Source organism: Mastigoproctus giganteus, chromosome 3 (genome assembly GCF_048544385.1).
Source record: "Mastigoproctus giganteus isolate SK-2022 chromosome 3, ASM4854438v1, whole genome shotgun sequence".
In the NCBI taxonomy this organism is placed as follows: domain Eukaryota; kingdom Metazoa; phylum Arthropoda; class Arachnida; order Uropygi; family Thelyphonidae; genus Mastigoproctus; species Mastigoproctus giganteus.
This window is the reverse complement of record NC_143577.1, coordinates 168,552,365-168,578,079: the sequence shown is the minus strand read 5'-3', so window position 1 is coordinate 168,578,079 and position 25,715 is coordinate 168,552,365. Positions and strand designations below refer to the sequence as shown.

Here is a 25,715-nt window from a genome sequence, read left to right as displayed (position 1 = left end):
TTGATGCTGTTTGTGTAGGGCAAGGTTTCTCAAACTGGATTACATCAGGAACATACCGCTCGCAATCCAGCCTTTTCTTTTAAATTTGACATCCGTGGTGTCTGAGTGGAGGGTGGAATATAGTGTGCCATCATCAGCAAAACTCTAAATAGCATTTCCAGTCAGTGGAAGAAGATTATTGATATACAAAAGAAAAAGAGGGGGAATAAGAATTAAACACTGGGAACACCAGCATTAGTGCAGAAGTTAGAATTCAGTGAGAGCCATCTGCCATCATCCAAAGTGGGCGGTCAGAAAGAGAAAACTAGCTACCCAGTTGCATTATGGCAATTCATAAGATGGGGGCTTATTTAGAATACCTTTATGCCAAACAAGATCAAAAGGCTTGGAAACGTTAAGAGGGACTGCTTGAGTTTCATCTGACTTTTCCATTGGATTTGTCCAAAGATGGTTAAGCCAATATATTGCCAGTGGGTTGACACTGAATCCATATCGGTGATCATTGATCAAATGGATGGTTTCAATATAGGTGTAAGATTTGGCAGTTGATGGATTTCTCCATTACTTTGGAAAGAGAAGAGGTATGTGCAGTAAAATGAAAAAGAAGGAAGATGCTAATGAATCAGCTTTATCCTTAACTGATGATGATGCAGTAGAACCATCAGCTTATAAGAGAGGTGGAAGTATAGACGGATAGAAATTGCAGCAAGCAGCTTTGGCAAGACACTTAGAGGCTCGACAGCCACTTGGACAAGAAGCAAGTTTTCTATTCCTGATCTGTTCAAAATTGAGTTTAGATTGATTAATAATTGTTTTATAATTGTTGCAAGCTGCGGTGTAGGAAGAAAATGAAGCCTGAAAAGTTGGATATAAGCCAATTGTGGTGCTACATTCTTATCTTGAATTGTCTTGGTACATTTATTTGAAAACCAAGATTTAGATAAAGGATGAGATTTTAAGTGCCCCCCCCCCATGCCCATGGTGTCTAGTGAACTCCTGGTCTGCAAATGTAACATTTGATTTATGAATAAATCAAATCAAATTTATGAACAGTCAATTTTATGAACGTGTCTTGACTTCATAAAATATCACTTTTTGAAAGTAAAATAGATAAGAATGAAACATTTTAGATTTTTTTTTTTTTTTTTTTTGTGCATTTAAATATTTACTATATTTAGCTTAACATGTACTATAGATGCATTTAAATACAGTGCACTATTTAAAGTACATTTTTGGTGAAATGTACTTCCAAGCATATATGATGAAAGTGCAAATTACGAACAGTATCTTTTGTGAAATAAAAATTATTTCTGTTTAGAATATTTTAATTAATTTATTACCTGGAGAAACTTTTGTTCTTTCCGAAGTCATTTCATATTTCTATGTGGTAAATAAGAGCAAGTTTTTGTAATTTCATTGTAGTAGCATGTGGTGCAAAGAGTTTACAATTGGTTAGTTACACTGCAGTTTAATTTATAGAAGGGGATTGGATTAACTCCAGTCCCCTTCTACAAGTTAAAATCAATTAAATTTTGTATCTTTATTTTAATATACAATAGAGGGCACCTCCGTGGGCAGGAGCAGTAGTGCGTAGCACATGCTTCTTGATTAGCTGGGGTTTGAGCTCGTGACCACCAAATACGGAGGATGCGAAAGGTCAGGGAATGACCACCGCATATCCCCAGCCCGGATAAAGGGTGAGGGTTGGCATCAGGAAGGGCATCCGGCTGTAAAAATTTCATGCCAAAACAATAAAAATGACTGGGCATCAAAATAATAATAATTTTGTTGTTAAGGCATATTTTTGCGTAAATCTTAGTTATCCCAGTTTTCATGAATTTTTAGGAACAAACATTTTATTCTTTGGGTCACTTCCTTTTGTTATACTATTATATCTATGGGTAAATTACAACTGATTTACAAACTTTTGCTTTATGAAACACTTTTCAGGAATGCATGGTATTTGTAATTTTGGTAGTTATTCTAATTTTTCATATTTGTAAAAAAAGTAGCTCTAGCAACATGATACAAATAGTTAAAAGTTAACAGCTTTTTTTTTTTATGATTACATTGATGTACCTGTTACAAAATTCTAGTTAAAAATTTTAGTTTTCATCCTTAAAAATATTTTAAATTGCACACATTTTATTTTATCTTTTCAGTTCTGCCAACAAATGTATGCTAAGTGTGGCAAAGTATGCTGCTCAATTAGAGCAATATGAAAAAGCTATAGCTATATATGAACAAGTAAGTATTTTGTGAGGCAGAAAAAGTTTAGCATTATATACAATTCTTAACTGCTTATTTGCTGAAGTTGATCGTAATCTATACATTGCTGTTGTTGTGGGCGTTTCTTTGCAGAATAGCTGAAGTGTACCTATTACTATTTTTACCAGTACATTCTTATCTGTTGCATATGCTGTATGTTATATGTTACATACAAGCATACCCTGGATCGGCCCTGGAAAGATTGTGCAAGGCTCAAGGGGTAGAATTTTTTTCAGCCTGGACTGTACTTGTTAACAGGAGAGATTGCTTCTACAGGGAAGGGATACACTTAAATAGAAAGGGTGCAAGAATATTTGCTGATGCTATCGAGACAGTGTTAGGTGGGTCGGAAAACTGCTAGCTTCGGGGGAGACAAAGACCAATAGATTGACAGTAGCCACTGGCAGAGGTGAAAGAGATTCTTGCACTGCTTCTATTAGAATGAGCAGAAGCCTGAAAAACAAGATGCATGGTATTTCAGAGACTGCTGGGAGCCATTGCGGCACAAGTAAACACATGGGTTGTGTTAGGGTAGCTAAGAATAGAAACAGGTGCAGGTATACTTGCGTGTACACCAATGCTAGGAGTTTAGTAAATAAATTTGATGAATTTGAGGTATTGCTCAAAACATCGAAGGCAGATATTGTTGGGATATCAGAGACGTGGTGTCACACAGATATAAGGGATGCAGAACTGCAATTTGGGGAGTACAACGTCTACAGAAAGGATAGACAGGATAGGAAGGGGGGAGGTGTTATGCTATTAGTTAAGAAACACATAAAAACCAAGGAAGTGAAGCCAGTCGACATCGCTGGACAGTGCAGTGTGGAGTCAGTTTGGTGTGACATAAACATTGGGAGATCAAAATTGAGAGTAGGAGTGTGCTATAGGCCTAATGACTCTGATGAGTATAATAAGGAACTGTACAGGGAAATAGAGTGGGCCAGTAAATCAGAGTGTCTTATAATGGGAGATTTTAATTTCCCAGATATTGACTGGATTTTGGGGGTTGGTTACTCACAAACTAGCAGGGCTTTTGTGGATTTATTGGATGATTGTTTTCTACATCAGCATGTTCGGGAGGCAACTAGACGGAGTAATACTCTTGATTTGATTATCAGCAGTGATTCTTCATGCATTAAGAATCTGCAGATAAATGAACCACTAGGTGGCAGTGATCACAGTGTGCTGAAGTGGGATTTACTGAAAGAGGTAACTACCATTAGGGGTAAAGGGAAGGGTTATTGCTTTCGTAAAGGCGACTACGATGGACTGAGACAGTATTTAAATTCTATACAGTGGGACCAACTGATGTTGTTACCAACAGCAAATTCAAAATGGGAAGCATTCAAAGAACTTATCTTGGAAGCTACTAGGCTTTACATACCAACTAAGAAATATTGTTCAAGGTTTAGGCCAAAATGGATGTCAGATGAACTAATGAGGCATATGGCAGAGAAGAAAAATGCATGGGATACATACAAATTAACACATGACACAGAAGCCTATGATAGATACAAGTTTATATGCAACCAAGTTACAAAGGAGGTTAGGCAGGCGAAGGCAGATTACGAGAAATCCTTGGCAAGGGATGCAAAGAAAAACAGCAAAGAGTTCTTTACTTATGTAAACTCTAGAAGGAAGGGGATGAATCAGATTGGTCCACTTGATATTGATGGGTCAAGTGTTGATGATCCTGCTCAGGTAGCTAACAAACTAAATGAATATTTTGCATCGACATTCACACATGAGGAGTTATTCAGCGAGGGGAATGCCAGAGGTGTATTCAACTCTAGCAGTAAGCTACAGAATCTTGAAATAACTGGGAGTAAAGTGGAGGAGAAACTGTTGAAGATAAACACAAGAAAGGCACCCGGGGTGGATGGGATCTATCCAGTTATATTAAAGGAGGCAGCAAAGGAAGTAAGCAAACCCTTAGCCATAATTATGAGAGCTTCCTTGGACTCAGGGGAGGTACCCATAGACTGGAAATGTGCAAATGTGACCCCAATTCACAAAGGAGGATCAAAGGCTGACACAAGTAATTATAGACCTATGAGCTTAACTTCTGTTCCAGGAAAATTAATGGAGGCACTGGTTAAAGAAGCACTGCAGGATCATTTAGACAAGACTTCAGTTATAGCTCAGACACAGCATGGTTTTGTTAAGGGGAAGTCTTGCCTGACCAACTTGATTGGATACTATGATGCAGTCACAAAAGAACTGGATGCAGGGAATAACTTTGATATTATATACTTGGATCTTAGAAAGGCTTTTGATACTGTTGCACATGGAAGACTGCTACATAAATTGGAGCAGTGTGACATTGGAGGCAAATTGCTGCTATGGATAAAGGGGTGGTTGAGGGGGAGAAGACAGAGAGTGGTAATCAATGGACACTGCTCGTCGTGGACTGATGTTATTAGTGGAGTCCCTCAGGGCTCAGTGTTGGGTCCATTATTGTTTTCTGTATTTATAAATGATATTGATGATGGTATATCGGGCTTAATGTCCAAGTTTGCAGACGATACAAAGGTTGGCAGGGTTGTCAAGGACACTACTGACACTATGCTGCTGCAACAGGATCTGGAAAGGTTGAGCAGATGGGCTGAGAGGTGGCAAATGAAGTTTAACATTGACAAATGTAAAGTACTACACATGGGAAACAGCAACCCCAGAGCAACGTATCAACTCTGTGGTACAACACTGACAGTGGTAGAGAATGAAAGGGACTTGGGGGTGGTTGTGCAGGCAGATATGAAGTTCTCTGAGCAGTGCAGACGGGCTGCAAGAGTAGCTCATGGAGTATTGTCAATGATATACAGGAATTTTTCCAGCAGGGATAAGGAGGTGATTATTCCATTGTATAAGGCGATGGTCAGGCCACACCTAGAGTACCGTATACAGGTCTGGAGGCCTCATTTCAAGAAGGATGTAGAGCTGCTGGAACGAGTACAGAGAAGGGCAACAAGATTAGTGAATGGAACAAAGGGGTGCTCTTACGAAGAAAGGCTTAAGTTTTGCGAATTACAGTGTCTGGAGACTAGGCACCAGCGAGGTGATCTGATAGAGGTGTATAAAGCCTTGAATGGTTTAAGCATGCTCAATGCTGATGGGATTCTTCCTCTAGCTCAGAAAAATCACCTGAGAGGGCATAAATTCAAATTGAGGAAAGACAGATGTAGGATAGACGTGCGGAAATTTGCCTTTAGCCAGCGGGTGGTTGGTTGGTGGAACAGACTTCCATCCCTTGTGGTGGAGGTTGATAGCCTAAATAAGTTTAAGGCTCAGCTGGACAGGTATTTTGAACGAACAGAGGGGTGAAGTGGTTTTTTTTTTTTTTTTTTTTTTGGCTGATGCTGCATAAGCTTGCTTTCTTGCATCAAATGCCTCTACTAATGCTAATGCTAATACATAACAAAATCAAGGATAAGAATCACTAAAGAGAGATAATATAATTGTATCATCATTAAGTAATTAAATAACTAAGTCAGATTGGATAATTCCTTGTGATATGCTATAGTTCAATGAGTACTTGTGTATCAGAAGTCTAGTAGAATGTTCCAGCTCTAGTTGCTAACCTTAGTAGATTAGGTGAGTATGAAATTATGCAGATTTCAGCAAGGAGGGTTTGTTTATATTTGATTGTCCCAAAACTTGATTTATACTATTGGGGGCATTTGTTTAATTTGCAGTTGTTTATTTTTGGTTTGTGCTTTCCACTGTTCTGCAGAAGCCTGTTTTATGATATACTTATAATCAATCTATAAAAATAAAAAAAAGTGCACAACCAGGAACTTATATTAGCATTATATTAAGAGCAAACTTTATATTTTCCCTATAAATAAATCAGTGTGTGTGTGTGTGTGTGTATATATATATATCTCCAATATTAATTTATTCATTATTGCAGATAAAAAAAATCAACTTTTATTTTTATTGTGAAAATCCAAACGTGAAAGGTATTAGAACTTACTATACTTAGTGCCAGTGTGGGTTGTTGGTTGAGAAGACAGAAGAAGATACAATTGAAACCCATTATAACGCAATACTAGGGGTCCAAATAATCCGAATAAATGGGATCGCGTTATAAAATTCTAGCCATTTTTCGTATTCAAACTTTATACATACTATTAATTTTGCTCCTATCTTTTTTTTTGTGCAATAATTGCACTGCAACGCAAAGAATAATAATGGAAATAATATGCAATTGCATTGTTTCCATCTTTTATTAATATACATAAACACGATAAACACACACCTTTTGTCAAAAGGTGTGTGTACAATTAACACACTTTTTGTCAAAAACAAATCAATACTCACAAAAAGCGCTTTTTCACGTGGTTGTATTGACTGTTACGTTCATGTTTTGAAATTAAAAAAACGGTTGCAAACTCGGGAGAAAAAGGAAAACATAATGCACTCCGTGTTCTTTCAACTACTCAGTAGACAATTAGCGAACAAACTTTTGCACATTTTAGTCACTACTTTCAAGTCTTTCATTTTTTTAAAAAACAATCAAGGGTTGACTGTTTCATTGCAGCTCTTTGTTTCTTTTTAACAGTTTCTATAAGGCATTTTAACTGTAAAATTGAAAAGGAATCTACCTTTTCTGTTTCGAGAAATTTGTCTAGTTTGCAAACCAGCGAGTGCCTCCGCGATCTTAGGTGGAGGCTGTGGCTCCTCGTCTTCGGTTGCATCTGGATCACGACTTTTGCCAGTAATGTTTTCGATTATTTCTGAGTCAGTTGTGTTCATATGTAGGACAGTTGTTGTGGCCCCTCTTTCTCTATCGATGAACTGTGCCAGTCTTTCTCAGCATGGGCTACGTCATCTTCTGTCAGGCCTTCATTAGTGTATCTTTCCAAGAACTGGTCAGTAGCAGCAACATCTTCCTCTATAAAGCCTTCAAAGTCATTCTCTTCATCACTGTCACTGGCTACTTGGGAGTTATCTGGGATCAGTCTTGCACCCAATGTTTCTCCAACATTTTGAAATGCACCTTTTCATCACGGTTTACAATGCTTTGCTACCAATGTAAAAATCTTCAGCTTCTTTAAAAATGAGGTAATAGAATCCCCACTATTGATTATTCACTGTTTCAGAGTCTTGCGGAAGTTCATTTTAAACGATGATATAATCCCTTGATCCAGAGGCTGTATGTTTGATGTGTTTTTGCAGTAAGTAGCTAGGAATTTACCATCTCTGCTTATTAGGTTGTCAGGAAGATGGGTAGGACAGTTATTCAGCAGCAGGAGAGAGCTTTGGTATATAGCCCTTGTTGCCATAAGTGTTTATGTACATCAGGTAGAAATTGGTCATGAAACTAGTTTTCAAAAATACTGGAAGTCATCCATGCATTTTTGATAAAGTCACAGGCAAATGGCCATGGTGCTTCCACATGATGGAAGCACCATGGTGATTTAAACTTTCCTACGCAAAGCGGCTTTAGTTTGCAATTTCCTGTTTGGTTTACACAGAGAACTATGGTCACTCTGTCTTTCATTTCCTTGAAGCGTTGTTTTCTCTGAGCATCTTCCTTACAAGCCAGAGTGAATTGGGTAACATTTTATAACAAAGTCTGGTCTCATCACAGTTATATGCATGTTCTGCGGTGTAGCCACAATCATAAATTATTTTCTGAAGTTGGGTAGGGTAAGAGCATATATCTTCATCATCGGCTGAACATATTTCACCTGATATAGCCATTTTGGTTATTCCATGCAACTTTTTAAAACGTGTTAGGCATCCATTACTTGCAGCGAATGCTATGGACTCATTTCCATGAGTGTGGAATTTTTTAGCTTGGGTTTGCAGATGGGATCCAGATAGAGGTGTATCTTCAGATCGTTCTTGAAAAAACAACTGAAACACAGCTTTATCCAATTGTTCGTCTTGTGGTTGCCGCATGCATTTTTGTTGCAGTCCATCGCTTGTTTCCATAGACTTGGCTGCATCATGAAGTTTCTCCTCTTCTTTCTTCCATCCATGCACTGTAGATTCATTCACTCCAAGGTCTGTAGCCGCTTGAGTTTGTTGGACTTTGCACTTGATTCTATCAGTTTCATAGTATAGTAAACTTCATCCATTTTTTTGAAGTTTCAGACATTTCTTTAAATTTATACTGTATTTTAAAAATACAACTTACAATTTAAGAAACAAGAAAACTTAACAGTAGGAGATTTAACTTGTGCAAGGAATGCTTTTCCGCACGAAAACCCTACTTATTTCCCTCTTATTTGCATATCTCCGCCTAACTAATTTGTACAGACCCAATCACTATGTTATTTCTTAAAGTTATTCTTCCTATACATTACTAATGACAACTTTGTTTTTCCTTACCAAAGGGAAAACAGACCGTTAGATCCCCTACTGACTATACTACTTTTGAACTGCGGCAAGCCACCTTTTCCAAAAATGACTAAATGCCACGTTTAAGTGGCGGATGATAGAGGTATTAAATTGACGTTGATTACATCCCTGAGCACCCTTTAAATCCACGGTCTTTCTACTTTACTGCGTTTCTTTGTCTATTATTCCTATAGGCCCACTCCCACTAACTGAAATGTTGTTTTCTTGGTTCGTAAAATTGTTTTATTTTCACATACTATTCTTGTTCAGAGAAATAGGTGTTTGTGAAACTTTGTATCTTACAAACTTTTTAAAAATATATACTGTATGTTAAAACACTTTGCAAGTAAAGTTACAAGTCATTATTTTGTTCTTACGGAAATCAAAGGATAATGCATATCACAGGTTTGAGTTAAACTGAAAACAGCGCCACATATTCACAAGGAATCCAAAATTTGATTTTCAGTGACTAAAAACACATTTCAACTGACGAAAAATGGGAGCCGTGCTTGCTTGCATTATAAGTGGAATCACGTTTTAAAGGGTTTCAGCTGTAGATTGTGATTTTCAGGAAACGTGAAGGAAGTTTGTTCCAGGAAACAGAAGCCAAAGGGATAAATGAGAAAGAAGAGTTGGTTATGTGAGGTGGAAGTTGACTGGTTGCAGCATATTCAGACTGGTTTGGAAGAAAGAGGGGGAATTACAGACGCTAATTCAGAAGAACGGTGCCCATGGAAGTATCTATAGAAAATGCATACAACAGAAACAGAATGTCTATGAAACAGAGTGGTGCAAGGATGGGTCATTAATTAACCTGACTGGCCTCTTTTGAATGAAGTCTAGAAGCCTGAAAGAGGATTTGGAGTCACCATCCCCAGATGTGGGAACAATATTCCATGGTAGGATGAATTTGAGATTTGTGCAGGACAAGCAGTTATTTAGAAGACAAGTAATGCCAAGAGTGAAAGGGAAAGCCCAGTTATATAGATGCAGAGGAAGCAATATTTGTGATTTGCTTATGCCAAGAGAGATTAGAAGTTAGGGTAATCCATAATAGAGGTATGTGATCATGTCTTGAAATCTGAGTGTCATTAAAGATAAGCATAAGAGCAGTAGACTCCTTTTCTGTGAGGTATACAACAGGACTCAGTTTTAGAAGGATTAAAGTTAACTAAATTTTCTTTGGAGAGTTGCCCAGAGAACAGTATTTAAGTACGTTGAAGCTGTTTGTGCAGGGCAAGATATCTCAAACTGGAAGGTAGGTTAAATGCAATGTGCTACTGACTGCTATGGACAGGGCTTCCAGTCAGTGGAAGGTCATTGATATACAAGAGGAACAGTGGGAGAAAGAGCTGAATCTTGAAAAACATTAGCATTAGTGGAAAAATTAGAAGACCAAGTGCCATCTACTATCACCATAGTGAGTGGTTAGAGAGAAAACTGGATATCCAATTACAAAAAACAGTTGGCAAACCATAAGATGGAAGCTTTAGTAGGCTTTTGTGCCAAACATGATCAAAAGCCATAGAAAACTCCAGCAACTGCTTGAGTTTCACTGAGTTTTTCCATTGAATTTGTCTATAGATAGGTAACATAAACCAGTATATCAGCAGTGGATTTACACTGTCAGATGTCATACTGGCAATCGTCGATCAGATAGAAGTTTTGAGATAGTTTGAGTTGATGGTTGATGGATTTCATTTCCATTACTTTGGAAAGAGAAGTAATAATGGAATGATAATGCAATGGAGAGGGAAATTAGTCACCCCTCTTTAGGAACTGGCTAGATATGAGCAAATTTCCAATCAGAAGGAAAAAAACACCAGTGAAAAAAAAAAAAAAAAAGTCTAAAAAGATGTCATAGAATAGGAGTAAGCTCGGGAGCACAGATTTTGAGAACAAGTGGAGAAACAGGACCTGGAGCTTTCTTGGTATCAACTGTTCAAAATTCTTCTGATGTACTTTTGACAGAAGACCACAGGGGGCATTGAGTGGAGTGCAGTGTACTGGGAATGGTAGGAGGTGGCTTACCAAGTTCATCAATAGAAGTTAGAAGAAAAGTGGTATGCTAGAAGTCAGCTTTATCTTTTGTTGAGGATTTAACAGAACCACCTGGTTTTACCAGAAGTGGGAGTATAGATGGGCAAATTTGGGGCCCATATCTTCAAGATCAGAATGCTCAACTATCATTAGGCAAGAAGCAACTTTTTTAGTCTTAGCCTCTTTAAAATCTAGCTTGGATTGATTAGTAACTGCTTTACAAGTGTTCCAAGCTTCAGTGTAAGCAGAAAATGAACCTGGAGATTTGGATGCTAGCCATTTGTGATATGCAGCGTTCTTATTTTGAACAGCCTTAGCACATTTATTGGAAAACCAAGGTTTAGAAAAAGGAACGAGAATTCCAGTTGGGGTCTGGAATAAAAGATTTCATCCCTACAAAAATAATTTCGTTGACACAATCTGAGCAAACATTGACAGCAGATTTAAAACAGTAAATCCAACAAAGGAAAAGAAGAAGAAGAGTAGTCTTTCCCCATTTTGCATTGTTATAATGCCAAACAACTCAGGGCTAGGAATGGTTATGAAAGAAAGGCTCCATTGAAGAGACTACCACCGAGTTGTGATCTAAGGTGCACAGAGGACCACTCACCTCAACCCAGAGGCATAGCTAGGTTTCGGCACCCTTGGCAAATTTGTGGCTATGCACCTTATTTCGATAATTGGTAAAATCATAATAATAAGTACAGTCGGACCTCTGTTTAACAAACTTCTTTATAGCGAATTTTTCTATTTAGAGATAAATGTTTTTTTGTTTTTTTTTTAGAATTCGCTAAATAGAATTTTTTTTGTTTTATGGAAACTAAAATTTTCTTTGTTCGTAGAACGAAGAAAATTTTCCACATAACGACTGCATTACGAGACTTAACTGAGTACACATTGTTCGCACCCATGGCCTTCAAACAAGCAATAGTGCTGTTTTTATGCTCGAATTAAAAGATAAAGAGATTATCATCTACAACTCAGTGGAACCTGTAAAATCTATTCGTTTACCTGTCCCACATACCAAGAAGTCGAGCTAGTCAACTACTTTCTGTGTATCCATAGCCAGTGGACAGGCCAAGGTGTATTCAACATTCGGACATTAGGCTCTGGTCAATCTTCTATTGTAAGTACCCTGTTAGAGATTTAGAAGAGAGTGGTTTTCCTTTGTTCTGACAAGCGGTCATCTGTTGTTTCGTGGAAGTGAAACAGCACCGTTTCAAAACTTTTGGCCTATCATTGAGCACAATATGAGATACAGCGGGAATGATGCCTCCCACACTACTATAGTTTTTTCTTAAGAGTTATCTATGGTGTATCCACACTGATATTATAGTGTGGATACACCATAGATAACTCTTAACATATTATGCCTTATTGCATTTAGTTATTTTAAGTTATTTCACTTCATACTTTTATTACTAACAAATTAATAAATTCATTCTGAATTTCTGGAGATAAATAATTAGTGTGGTGTTTAATATGCGATTCCAAAGCATTTTTCATACCAAAGTCAAATTGGCTGACAAATTTTATCAAGTTTAAAAATATGCCACAATTTTTTTCCTTCGGTATCAATATTACTAGCATGTCCACAAATGCCAAATTATTTTCAGCACAGAACAATATTATTTTCAGTATATGACGCCATTTCGGAATTTTGTTTCTTAGTGCTGCTTGTGCAGCGTTGTCAATTAGTCCACCTTTTTAAAGACCCTTTTCTAATAATTTCCAATTTGTGGAATTGTGTGTGTTGTTGTAATGAATTCTTGTGAAAAAGAACGTTTGGATTTAGATGTTTCCAATCCTTAAATCCATCTGAGCTGTAAAATGGAACATTATTTGTGCCAGATACAAATAAGAGGCACAGAAACAACATATTGCATCTTTGTTTTTGAAAAAAAAAATAATCATTTCCTTGTTGTTGTTGTTGTTTTTTCAATACCTTCATTTTTGTATTTCCACGAATTATTGAAACATTGGCCCTAATGACAGGATACGTATTTAAGACTATATGTTTGGGACCGTGTTGCTGCACCATAAGAGATCTGTTTTTGTGGGTGTTAAAGTTCCATGTGGTTGGATCATTAAAATTCAGACTTACACGTTCCATGTTAATATTATTGCTGCTAACTGTTGTTGGTTATTGTCTACACTTTCTAATTCTTTTAAAATAACTTCAACTGTTTGAGCTTTTTCTTGGACTTCCATTTCAGTGGCATCATCATTGGTTTCATCTTCATTCGAATCACGTTCGTTTTCTTTGTCATTTTCAGGTTTGGAGTAGCTTATTGTAAACTAGCTTTGTAAACTAGCAGAATGTTTTGTAAACTAGCAGAATGTTTTTTTTTTCTAATTTCCTCTTTATGCAGTTTTTCTACGCGGTACTGATGTCCACTTTTTTTCTTTGGTGGCATGTCTAAAATTAATTTGGCGTTTATTGTTTGATTTAAATTATAAATCACAATATCCACGATTATCTGTTTATATAACAATCACAAAAACACTAACTTATAGCTTATTCAGTTTGTACATAATGCGTGAATTGCAAACTACTATGCATTCGAGCATGCGCTGATGAAGCAATCGCCTGATTGGTCCCTCCAAAGTTACATTCTGAACAGCAAATAGATCTGTGATGCTATGCAGTATGTACTCAGATGTAAGGATGCATGCAGGATTGAATCGCCATGTGAAAATTAATTTTCACCCTCCCTGTGCTGTCATCTTGATTCAACATCATCGATGGGTGCCATTTCGTCAGCTAGCCTTGAGTGTCGAAATAGCTTGGCACTGTACTGATGTGGCCTGTCAGTGGTGCCCTTCTCCTGTCGGCGCCCTTGGCACCTGCCCAAATGTCAAGCTGTTCCTAGTCCACTGCCTCAACCATATAAATTTGAAGGGTTGCTTTTAAGAAAAAGATCAAGAGTTGGATGTGTGGTTAGAATTGTCTGATATTCTGCAAGGTAAGTGAACAATCTGTGTGTGGTCGTTAGTAATTACAAAAGCTGGTCAAAGTTTCAGTACTTTGACCAGCTAGAAAACAGGAAAAACATGACTAGAAAACAGGAAGGTTGAACTGGAGAAAGTGAGGTTTCAAAGAAAGGAAGTCAGTGAGTTCAATTAGTGGAGTTGGGAGAATGATAGAGACAACAGATATAATTGAGAGAATGATGGACAAATTTTAAGCCAGAGAAGATTCCAAATTATTAAGTCTCTCACAAGGAATATCAGAGTGGACATATGCACAAGTACCACCTTTTAAGCGAAAGGAATTGTACCCGAATAATTAGGACAACTGAGATGAGCACTGGTTAAGGCAACCAATAATTGGAATTCTGTCAAAAAAAGTAAGTTGAGCTTGGCAGACTAAGCAGAAATGGACATAATTGAGACCAGAACAGAGACCATGTATATTTTGTGAAATGAATGAGGAAGTGGATGGGAAATTTAGACTTTTTGCATTGAGAAGAAACTTATACTTTTGCAGATAAGTTTACTACTGGGTTTTCTCGGAAACCATGAGTGAATTTCAGATTAGTTTAGCTCCAGATTCGGTAAGAATAATATCGGCCCGAAACTGTATGATATATTATTTTGTTCCCAATTTTTTACAGTAAAATGTGAACGAAATGAAAACACATAGTTTTAACATTGCAACAAAAAATGGAAATTATTAATATAATTAGAAAAGGTGAAAATTTAGGAAATCTCTCCAAAGAGTTTGATGTGGGGGCTTCAATAACTTACAACATCAAGAAAAATTCCAATGCTATAACAGAATTTGTGTCGATTATGGATAGTGAAGGAGTATCGAGCAGGAAAAAGACTGTCGAAACCTGGAAATGCCGCTTTAGAGAGTGCACTTTATTTGTAATTTCTTCAGAAGCAAAGTTTAGATGAACCAGTGTCTGGCTCAGTGTTGTGTGAAAAAGCATTGGATTTTAATCAAAAATTAAGAGGCAATGAAGATTTTTAAGTTAAGCACAGATTGGCTGTAAAACTTTAAACTGAGACATGGTATATGTGAACTAGATATTCAAGGCAAGAAACTCCCTGCAGACGAATTGGCAGCAGTGTCCTTGTAAGTTTGCTTCAACTATAGTAAATTAAGAGAAAGAAAATGTTTATAATGTTGATGAGACAGGCTTATTATGGAAAGCATTACCGAAAAAAACCCTAGCCACTAAAAGAGAAATGCCTGAACCAGGTTTTAAGATAAGAAAAGAGTGAGTTACAATCACTATGTGTGTGCAGATTCTACTGGAACACACAGATTGTCCATGCTCGTTATCGGTAAGAAGAAAAAACCCAGAGCATTTAAAAATCTTTTTAATTTTCCTGTTTTGTATAAAAATCATAAAAATGCCTGGATGTATGTTTCTGTTTTCCGAGATTGGTTTATAATTTTTTTTTTATTATTATTATTATTTTATTTAATCTTACCTTAAGTTTGATTATCCAGAAAATTTGGCTATCCGGAAGAGGTCTGACGTCAATTATTCCAGATAACTGACGCTCTACTGTAATAGTAAGTCATTTATACCCTTAGGGCTCACATCTGGTGAGTATGGGCTTGGCACACCCAGGGTCCTGAGCTGGATATCATCATTCTTCTTTCTCAATGATTCTCTCTCTCTCTCTCTCAGGGGTAACTCAGAATTTTTTTTTTTTTTTTTTGGCTGGTGCAGCAAAAGCCTCAGGCTTCCTTGACCATATGGTTAATGATAATAGTAAAATGTGTATTTCTAAAGGGGGTGCATATGTACCTCCTCCATTGTACTGTTGACAATCAAAGAGCATCTGTGTCATCAGTACCATAGTTCCAAGACTATTAAAACTAGACCTGACTTAATTTCTAATTAGTACCTTCTTCAGTTGTTTCTGAACCATCTGACTTAATGGTACTGATTACGTCATATGCTTACAGTTTATCCCTTCTTATCTTGTACACCAAACCTCATGGTTCTTGATTGCCAACCTGCATTATTAAGATTTGCTAGGATCTCAATTTATGTTCCGCAGTTACTTTATAATATAATTTTCTTTTATTCTTACAGATATTCTTTAAAATTTGAACTTCATTCTTAGGCCATGAGAGTATGTTAAAACTGTCAGTGTTATTAACTTTTTCCCTTATTAATTACGAAAGCTCATTAGACACCATGGAACTATGGTTTTATGCCTATTTTCCTTCTTGGCTGCATATTGTAGTCATATTGTAATCATAGCATTTCTTCTCATGTCCTAAAAAAGGGAATTTTGAATATAAAAAGAGTATTCATAAGCACTAAGTCCATTCAATTGTATTCTATTTTCTTCGGAAAAATTTAATAATGATTCTTTAAATTCACTCCAGTTAACATTTTTAATTGAAAACCTTTTCAAGTCCTGTAATCGAGAAATTTAACAATTATTGTAGTCTAACATTATTTCAAAATGAATTGTCCTGTGGTCACTATTCATGTATTCTGTCACTACATTCCACTATAATTTTTGAATAAAACCTGGTGAAGTAATAGTCAAGTGAATGTTGGATTCACCATTCACTGTTGAAAAAGTATACAACATTACTTATTTATTTTGAATAATTAAATTGTATGCCAATTAAAACTCCTCTCTATCCCTACTGTCTTTGTATTACTAGACCATAGTAAGGATTTTGCATTTGAATCCATTGTTATTACCAAATTGGCACTTCCAATAATGTCAAGTACTGTTTTTAAGTAACTTATGGATTCCTTTATACCTTCAGAAGGAGGACAGTATAATGAAATGAAGTAAAAAGAAATTGTACATGTAGAAATTAATATGCAAGTTGAATTTTGCATGGTTCCTTGTTATTACTGTTATATTAAGATCTTTATTTAATATAACTATGGCTGATTTTGGAATGACTTTGAATATTGTCGAATAAAATGGTTGAATAAAAATTCTGGAAGATTTTTAATTGGAGAAGGAGTACAGGGAGACAGTTGAGGAGGGGAGGAACAGATGAAAATAAAGGAAGTGGATGATAGGAAGACTTTCCACCTGGATTTAGAAAGTTAAAGGGATGGAGGGGGGGGGATGATCCACATGGGAAGAGTGCAACCTCCATGGGGGGGGTACTGTTGAGAGCAGAGAAAGGTTTTGGTGGTGGGGTCCACCAGGTGAAATGGTTGGTATGGAAGGTGGAAGAGAGAAGATGGTTTGTGAGGGGGGGGAAAAGGTCATAGGGCTGGGGTGCCATATGGGGAGATCATATTGTGGGCAGCACTATGTCATGCCACAATGGTGGCTTGGCATCAGCAAGGGGGGGTTAGCATTAGCATTAGTAGAGGCATTTGATGCAAGAAAGCAAGCTTATGCAGCATCAGCCAAAAAAAAAAAAAAAAAACCCACTTCCACTTCACCCCTCTGTTCGTTCAAAATACCTGTCCAGCTGAGCCTTAAACTTATTTAGGCTATCAACCTCCACCACAAGGGATGGCAGTCTGTTCCACCAACCAACCACCCGCTGGCTAAAGGCAAATTTCCGCACGTCTATCCTACATCTGTCTTTCCTCAATTTGAATTTATGCCCTCTCAGGTGATTTTTCTGAGCTAGAGGAAGAATCCCATCAGCATTGAGCATGCTTAAACCATTCAAGGCTTTATACACCTCTATCAGATCACCTCGCTGGTGCCTAGTCTCCAGACACTGTAATTTGCAAAACTTAAGCCTTTCTTCGTAAGAGCACCCCTTTGTTCCATTCACTAATCTTGTTGCCCTTCTCTGTACTCGTTCCAGCAGCTCTACGTCCTTCTTGAAATGAGGCCTCCAGACCTGTATACAGTACTCTAGGTGTGGCCTGACCATTGCCTTATACAAGGGAATAATCACCTCCTTATCCCTGCTGGAAAAATTCCTGTATATCATTGACAATACTCCATGAGCTACTCTTGCAGCCCGGCTGCACTGCTCAGAGAACTTCATATCTGTCTGCACAATCACCCCCAAGTCCCTTTCATTCTCTACCACTGTCAATGTAGTACCACAGAGTTGATACGTTGCTCTGGGGTTTCTGTTTCCCATGTGTAGTACTTTACATTTGTCAATGTTAAACTTCATTTGCCACCTCTCAGCCCATCTGCTCAACCTTTCCAGATCCTGTTGCAGCAGCATAGTGTCAGTAGTGTCCTTGACAACCCTGCCAACCTTTGTATCATCTGCAAACTTGGACATTAAGATTGATATACCATCATCAATATCATTTATAAATACAGAAAACAATAATGGACCCAACACTGAGCCCTGAGGGACTCCACTAATAACATTAGTCCACGATGAGCAGTGTCCATTGATTACCACTCTCTGTCTTCTCCCCCTCAACCACCCCTTTATCTATAGCAGCAATTTGCCTCCAATGTCACACTGCTCCAATTTGTGTAGCAGTCTTCCATGTGCAACAGTATCAAAAGCCTTTCTAAGATCCAAGTATATAATATCAAAGTTATTCCCTGCATCCAGTTCTTTTGTGACTGCATCATAGTATCCAATCAAGTTGGTCAGGCAAGACTTCCCCTTAACAAAACCATGCTGTGTCTGAGCTATAACTGAAATCTTGTCTAAATGATCCTGCAGTGCTTCTTTAACCAGTGCCTCCATTAATTTTCCTGGAACAGAAGTTAAGCTCACAGGTCTATAATTACTTGTGTCAGCCTTTGATCCTCCTTTGTGAATTGGGGTCACATTTGCACATTTCCAGTCTATGGGTACCTCCCCTGAGTCCAAGGAAGCTCTCATAATTATGGCTAAGGGTTTGCTTACTTCCTTTGCTGCCTCCTTTAATATAACTGGATAGATCCCATCCACCCCGGGTGCCTTTCTTGTGTTTATCTTCAACAGTTTCTCCTCCACTTTACTCCCAGTTATTTCAAGATTCTGTAGCTTACTGCTAGAGTTGAATACACCTCTGGCATTCCCCTTGCTGAATAACTCCTCATGTGTGAATGTCGATGCAAAATATTCATTTAGTTTGTTAGCTACCTGAGCGGGATCATCAACAGTTGACCCATCAATATCAAGTGGACCAATCTGATTCATCCCCTTCCTTCTAGAGTTTACATAAGTAAAGAACTCTTTGCTGTTTTTCTTTGCATCCCTTGCCAAGGATTTCTCGTAATCTGCCTTCGCCTGCCTAACCTCCTTTGTAACTTGGTTGCATATCAACTTGTATCTATCATAGGCTTCTGTGTCATGTGTTAATTTGTAAGTATCCCATGCATTTTTCTTCTCTGCCATATGCCTCATTAGTTCATCTGACATCCATTTTGGCCTAAATCTTGAACAATATTTCTTAGTTGGTATGTAAAGCCTAGTAGCTTCCAAGATAAGTTCTTTGAATGCTTCCCATTTTGAATTTGCTGTTGGTAACATCATCAGTTGGTCCCACTGTATAAAATTTAAATACTGTCTCAGTCCATCGTAGTCGCCTTTACGGAAGCAATAACCCTTCCCTTTACCCCTAATGGTAGTTACCTCTTTCAGTAAATCCCACTTCAGCACACTGTGATCACTGCCACCTAGTGGTTCATTTATCTGCAGATTCTTAATGCATGAAGAATCACTGCTGATAATCAAATCAAGAGTATTACTCCCTCTAGTTGCCTCCCGAACATGCTGGCGTAGAAAACAATCATCCAATAAATCCACAAAAGCCCTGCTAGTGTGTGAGTAACCAGCCCCCAAATTCCAGTCAATATCTGGGAAATTAAAATCTCCCATTATAAGACTCTCTGATTTACTGGCCCACTCTATTTCCCTGTACAGTTCCTTATTATACTCATCAGAGTCATTAGGCCTATAGCACACTCCTACTCTCAATTTTGATCTCCCAATGCTTATGTCACACCAAACTGACTCAACACTGCACTGTCCAGCGATGTCGACTGGCTTCGCTTCCTTGGTTTTTATGTGTTTCTTAACTAATAGCATAACCCCTCCCCCCTTCCTATCCTGTCTATCCTTTCTGTAGACGTTGTACTCCCCAAATTGCAGTTCTGCATCCCTTATATCTGTGTGACACCACGTCTCTGATATCCCAACAATATCTGCCTTTGATGTTTTGAGCAATACCTCAAATTCATCAAATTTATTTACTAAACTCCTAGCATTGGTGTACACGCAAGTATACCTGCACCTTTTTCTATTCTTAGCTACCCTAACACAACCCATGTGTTTACTTGTACCGCAATGGCTCCCAGCAGTCTCTGAAATACCATGCATCTTGTTTTTCAGGCTTCTGCTCATTCTAATAGAAGCAGTGCAAGAATCTCTTTCACCTCTGCCAGTGGCTACTGTCAATCTATTGGTCTTTGTCTCCCCCCAAGCTAGCAGTTTTCCGACCCACCTAACACTGCCTCGATAGCATCAGCAAATATTCTTGCACCCTTTCTATTTAAGTGTATCCCATCCCTGTAGAAGCAATCTCTCCTGTTAACAAGTACAGTCCAGGCTGAAAAAAATTCTACCCCTTGAGCCTTGCACAATCTTTCCAGGGCCGAATTGATCGACAAGGCTCTCATCATATACTCCCTCCTATCGTGTCTGGGCAGAATTGCAGACACTTTCAAATTCAACCCTAATTCTCGGCTTTTGTTCAACAGTGACCTGTACTTGTTAAGTAATTCTGCCGGTCTCCTACTCTTAATATTATTAGTGCCAACGTGTACAACTATATCACCTTTTGTGCCCTTAAAAGATGATATTCGCTCTACAACGTCATCAACCTTTGCCCCTGGCAGACATACCCTGGTCCTGTTCCACCTATCTTTTTTACAAAGCATGTTCCCCATTTCCCTGACAATAGAGTCACCAACAACTACTAGTTCCTTCGGGACCAGCGCATTCTGCCTTGGGGGTTGTCTCTGTGTCACGCGATGCCCAAGTGCAAGTTCTGGCGTTGATGTGGGCAGCTGAGAGCTCGATGGGCCCCTCAATTTAGTTTCTTCGAGGGCATCCACCCTGTCCTTCAAGCTCTCATATAGGCCCACAAGAACGCCGAGTTGTTGCCTGATATCGATACACTCCTTGCATCGCGCGCACACAAAGACATCCCCCTTGGCAGTATCATGTCCCGTACCCGATTGCTCTGCAAACATCAAGCAAACAGTTCTACTAGGTTGCCCCCACTGCAGCCTAATTTAGAGGGGGAGCCTGCTAGAACAACACTGTGCTCAGCCCAGCTGCATTCCTGTCATACACACAAAGTACACTTTTATAATGTATTTAGTGGCAGACTCAAAAGGCACATAACACAGCTCACTCAACCATTTGTTATCTGACATTCATCATCATTCAGAATAGGATGCAGGTGCCACCTAAATATAACAACCACCTAGACTGTCACTTTTTTTTTTAATTAGTCACAAACTTTCACTCGATCACTGCATAGTTTACGCAGATGACCTTGGCATTCACTCACATTTACAAAACTTAATCTGCGATAGCAGCTAGGTTTTTTATGTATCATATACACATTCAAGGTACAACATTTAATGGTGCCTCCGTAGCCAGGTGGGCAGGAGCGGCAGTGTGTAGCACACGCTTCTTGATTAAACCAGGGTTCAAGCCTGTGACCACCAAATACGGAGGATGCGGAAAGGTCAGGTAATGACCACTGTATATCCCCAGAGCAACATGGCCTTAGTTGCTAATGCTCCTAAATAACAACATAACAACAACATTTAATGCTTATAGACATTCTCATTCAATTATCATTTATACATACTTATATCGCTCAGTATAGTGCTCAGTATAGTTCCCTGCAGAATAGAATGGCACTCATATTTTAAGGGTTTTTTTTTTTTTTTTTTTTTTGAGGTTAAGTCGGCTCATTTCCCACCTAGCACAGATATGTACTTATGTGTTAACATGCCACACACACATTACACACATACATAAATAAACATACCCACTTGCAAACACATATGTACTCTCACATATGCTTGTTCTCACATACACATATGAACCCTCATGTATGCATTTGTATATGCACTGGTACTTATTGATACAATATACCCATTCATAGTCGTAGTAATGATATCCATATAAATTTAAAGCACATAAAAAAAATATTCTAAATAAAACTACATATGAAAAGTTTAAACATAATGTAAATTATAAATTTAAGATTATAAATAGACTTAATTCTTATTTACATGAACTAAAGACACAAAAGGTAAGTCAAAACATAAAATCTCACTGGGTGGGAAACACATTCTAGCAGGTCTGTCAAATTTGGGTATTGTTACATGCAGGTGTAGATAGTTGTCTAGGTAGGGGGAGATGTCATAGATTAGGTAGTCATAGCATTTCTCCTCGTGTCAAAATCTTGTGAGTAAACTTGGAGAAGGCCATGTAATATGTCTCATTGGAGATGAGTAGTTTCTCATCTCCTTGGTGTATAGGACCAATCATGGTCATGAGTCTGCATCTGTGGGAATGGTAGTTGGGGCAATCATAAAGGACATGGTCCCAATCATCAGCTCCACAGGTACATTTTAGATCCTGGGTAAGACCCAGTTGACACAACTTTGAATTTAGGGAGCCATGTCAGCAGAAATGTGGCATGGAGTCCAGTTCTCTGACCAGGAAGGTGGTGTGGCAAAACTAAGGGTTACCTGAGGGTTAACTCCTAGTGACTTCCACTTTTGTTATCTCCTCCCATCTATTTTGCCATTGCTGGTAAAGAAGAAAGAAAAAGAGAGGGGGGGGATTCTCTCAAGTGTTATTCCTAAGGTGTTGTTTGGGATTTACCTCTTTATTCTATAGTTCAGGTCCTTTTTTATGACTTTCAGGTCTAGAAGCAATGTGTCTGCCTGAACCTGCACAGCAGGTGCATTGACCGTGCCCTCATGGTGGTTAGTAAGATTATCTTTGGATAAGAGTCTAATTTCTTCTTATTTTTTTTTTTTTTTTTTTTGTGTACGGTGGCTCTATAAAACCATATGCCTGTGCCATAGATAATGACTGGGAGGAAGATTGACTTGAAATCCAAGTATATGATATCAAAATTATTTGCATCCAGTTCCTTTGTGACCACATCGTAGTATCTAATCAAATGGTCAGACAAGACTTCCCCTTAACAAACCCATCCTGTGTCTGAATTATTACTGCAGTCTGTCTAGTGGATCCTTTATCACCTCTTTAACCAGTGACTCAATTATTTTCCCCAGAACAGAAGTTAAACTAACAAGTCTATTATTATTTGTGTTACCCTTTGAATCCCTTTTGTGAATTGGAGACACATTTGCACATCTCTAGTCCATGGGGACCTCCCCTGAATTTAAGGATACCCTTATAATTATGGCTGAGGGTTTGCAAACTTCCCTCACTGCTTTCTTTAATATAACTGGATAGATTCCATCCACCCCAGGTGCCTTCTTTATGTTAAACTTCCAACAATTTCTCCTTTATTTTGCTCTCAGTTATTACAAAATTGCTTACCTCCCTGTTAGTTTGATAAAGTTCTGGAATTCCCCTCATGTGTGAATGTAAATGCAAAATACTTATTCAGTTTATCAGCTGCTTGAGCAGGATCATCAATAGTTGAACCATGTATGTTAAGTGGACCAATCTGACCCATCCCCTTCCTTCTAGAATTTACATAAGTAAAGAGCTCTTTGCTGGTTTTCTTTGCATACTTTGCCAAAGTTTTCTCGTAATCTGCCTTTGCCCGCCTAACCTCCTTTGTGACTTGATTACAGACCAGCTTATATATGCAGTAGGCTTCTGTGTCGCCTGTTAATATATATATGTATCCCATGCATTTTTCTTCTCTGCCATGAGCCTCATTAATTCATCCAATATTCATTTAGGCCTGAACAGTATTTCTTAGCTGGTATGAAAAGTCTAGAAGCCTCCAAAATTAAGTCCCTGAAGACTTCCCATTTAGAATTCACTGTTGGTAACATCATCAGTCATATACAGTGGCATCAGTCGATCCCACTGTATAGAATTTAAAAACTGTCTGAGACCACTGTAATCACCTTTACGAAAGCAAAGGCCCTTCCCTTTACACTTGCTGGTAGTTACATCTTATAAGTAAATCCTACATCAGTACACTGTGATCATTGCCACCTAGTGGTTCCTTTATCTGCAAATTCTTAATGCATGAATAATCACTGCTGATAATCAGATCAAGAGTATTACTCCCTCTGGTTGTTGCTGTAGAAAACAATCCTCCAATAAATCCACAAAAGTCTTCTAATGTGTGAGTGACCAAGCACAAATTCTAGTCAATATTTGGAAAGTTAAGATCCCCCATTACAAGACACTCTGATTTACCCTGTCTCTATTTCTCTGCACTACTGTTCGTTGTACTCATCAGAGTCATTAGGCCTATAACACACTCGTACTCTTCTTTTTTCCCTTTCGCTGTGTTTATGTCACACCAAACAGACTCAACATTGCACTGTCCACCCATGTCAACTGGATGCACTTCATTAGATTTTGTGTGTTTCTTAACTAACAGCATAACCCCTCCTCCCTTCCTACCCAGTCTGTCCTTTCTGTGCATATTGTACTGTTTGTATCTGTGTGACACCATGTCTCTGATATCCCAACATTATCTGCCTTTGATGCCTTTATCAGCACTTCAAATTCATCAAATTTATTTACTATACTTCTAGCATTGGTGTACATGCAAATATACATGCACCTGTCCATATTCTTAGTTATCCTAACAGCCCATGTATTTACTTTTTCCATGATGACTCCCAGCAACTTGCTCTCTAGGCTGCTGCTCATTACAATACAAGCAGTGCAAGAATCACTTTCACCTCTGCCTGCAGCTACTGTTAATCTTTTAGTCTGTGAATCCCCCCCCAAGCTAGCAGTTTTCCGACCCACTTAACACTGCCTCGATAGCATCAGCAAATATACTTGCACTCTTTCTATGTAAGTGTATCCCATCCCTGTAGAAGCAGTTTCTCCTGTTAGCAAGCACATACCATGCTGAAAAAAATTCTACCCGATGAGCCTTGCAGAATACCTCCAGGGCCGAATTGATTGGCAAGGCTCTCATCCTATACTCCTATCTTGGCTGGGCAGAATTGCAAACACTTTCAAATTTAACCCTAACTTGCGACTTTTTTTCAGCATTGACCTGTACTTGTTAAGTAAATCTGAGAGATCTCTTACTCTTAAAGTCATTAGTGCCAACCTGTTCAACAATATCACCTTTTGCGCTCTTAAAAGATGATGTACAGGTCACTGTTGAACAAAAGCCGAGAATTAGGGTTGAATTTGAAAGTGTCTGCAATTCTGCCCAGACACGATAGGAGGGAGTATATGATGACAGCCTTGTCGATCGATTCGGCCCTGGAAAGATTGTGCAAGGCTCAAGGGGTAGAATTTTTTTCAGCCTGGACTGTACTTGTTAACAGGAGAGATTGCTTCTACAGGGATGGGATACACTTAAATAGAAAGGGTGCAAGAATATTTGCTGATGCTATCGAGGCAGTGTTAGGTGGGTCGGAAAACTGCTAGCTTGTGGGGAGACAAAGACCAATAGATTGACAGTAGCCACTGGCAGAGGTGAAAGAGATTCTTGCACTGCTTCTATTAGAATGAGCAGAAGCCTGAAAAACAAGATGCATGGTATTTCAGAGACTGCTGGGAGCCATTGCGGTACAAGTAAACACATGGGTTGTGTTAGGGTAGCTAAGAATAGAAACAGGTGCAGGTATACTTGCGTGTACACCAATGCTAGGAGTTTAGTAAATAAATTTGATGAATTTGAGGTATTGCTCAAAACATCAAAGGCAGATATTGTTGGGATATCAGAGACGTGGTGTCACACAGATATAAGGGATGCAGAACTGCAATTTGGGGAGTACAACGTCTACAGAAAGGATAGACAGGATAGGAAGGGGAGAGGGGTTATGCTATTAGTTAAGAAACACATAAAAACCAAGGAAGCGAAGCCAGTCGACATCGCTGGACAGTGCAGTGTTGAGTCAGTTTGGTGTGACATAAGCATTGGGAGATCAAATTGAGAGTAGGAGTGTGCTATAGGCCTAATGACTCT

General features: G+C 38.4%; 1 protein-coding gene across 1 annotated transcript in view; it reads left to right on the top strand.

Moving 5' to 3' along the window:
• LOC150088401 (alpha-soluble NSF attachment protein-like) overlaps positions 1 to 25,715 on the top strand; it is a 236,215-nt gene that overhangs the window by 166,383 nt on the left and 44,117 nt on the right. Inside the window, exon 7 of the mRNA XM_090369491.1 lies at positions 2,163 to 2,247. Coding sequence (XP_090225617.1) covers positions 2,163 to 2,247 — 85 coding nt within the window. The remainder of the gene's footprint in view (positions 1 to 2,162; positions 2,248 to 25,715) is intronic.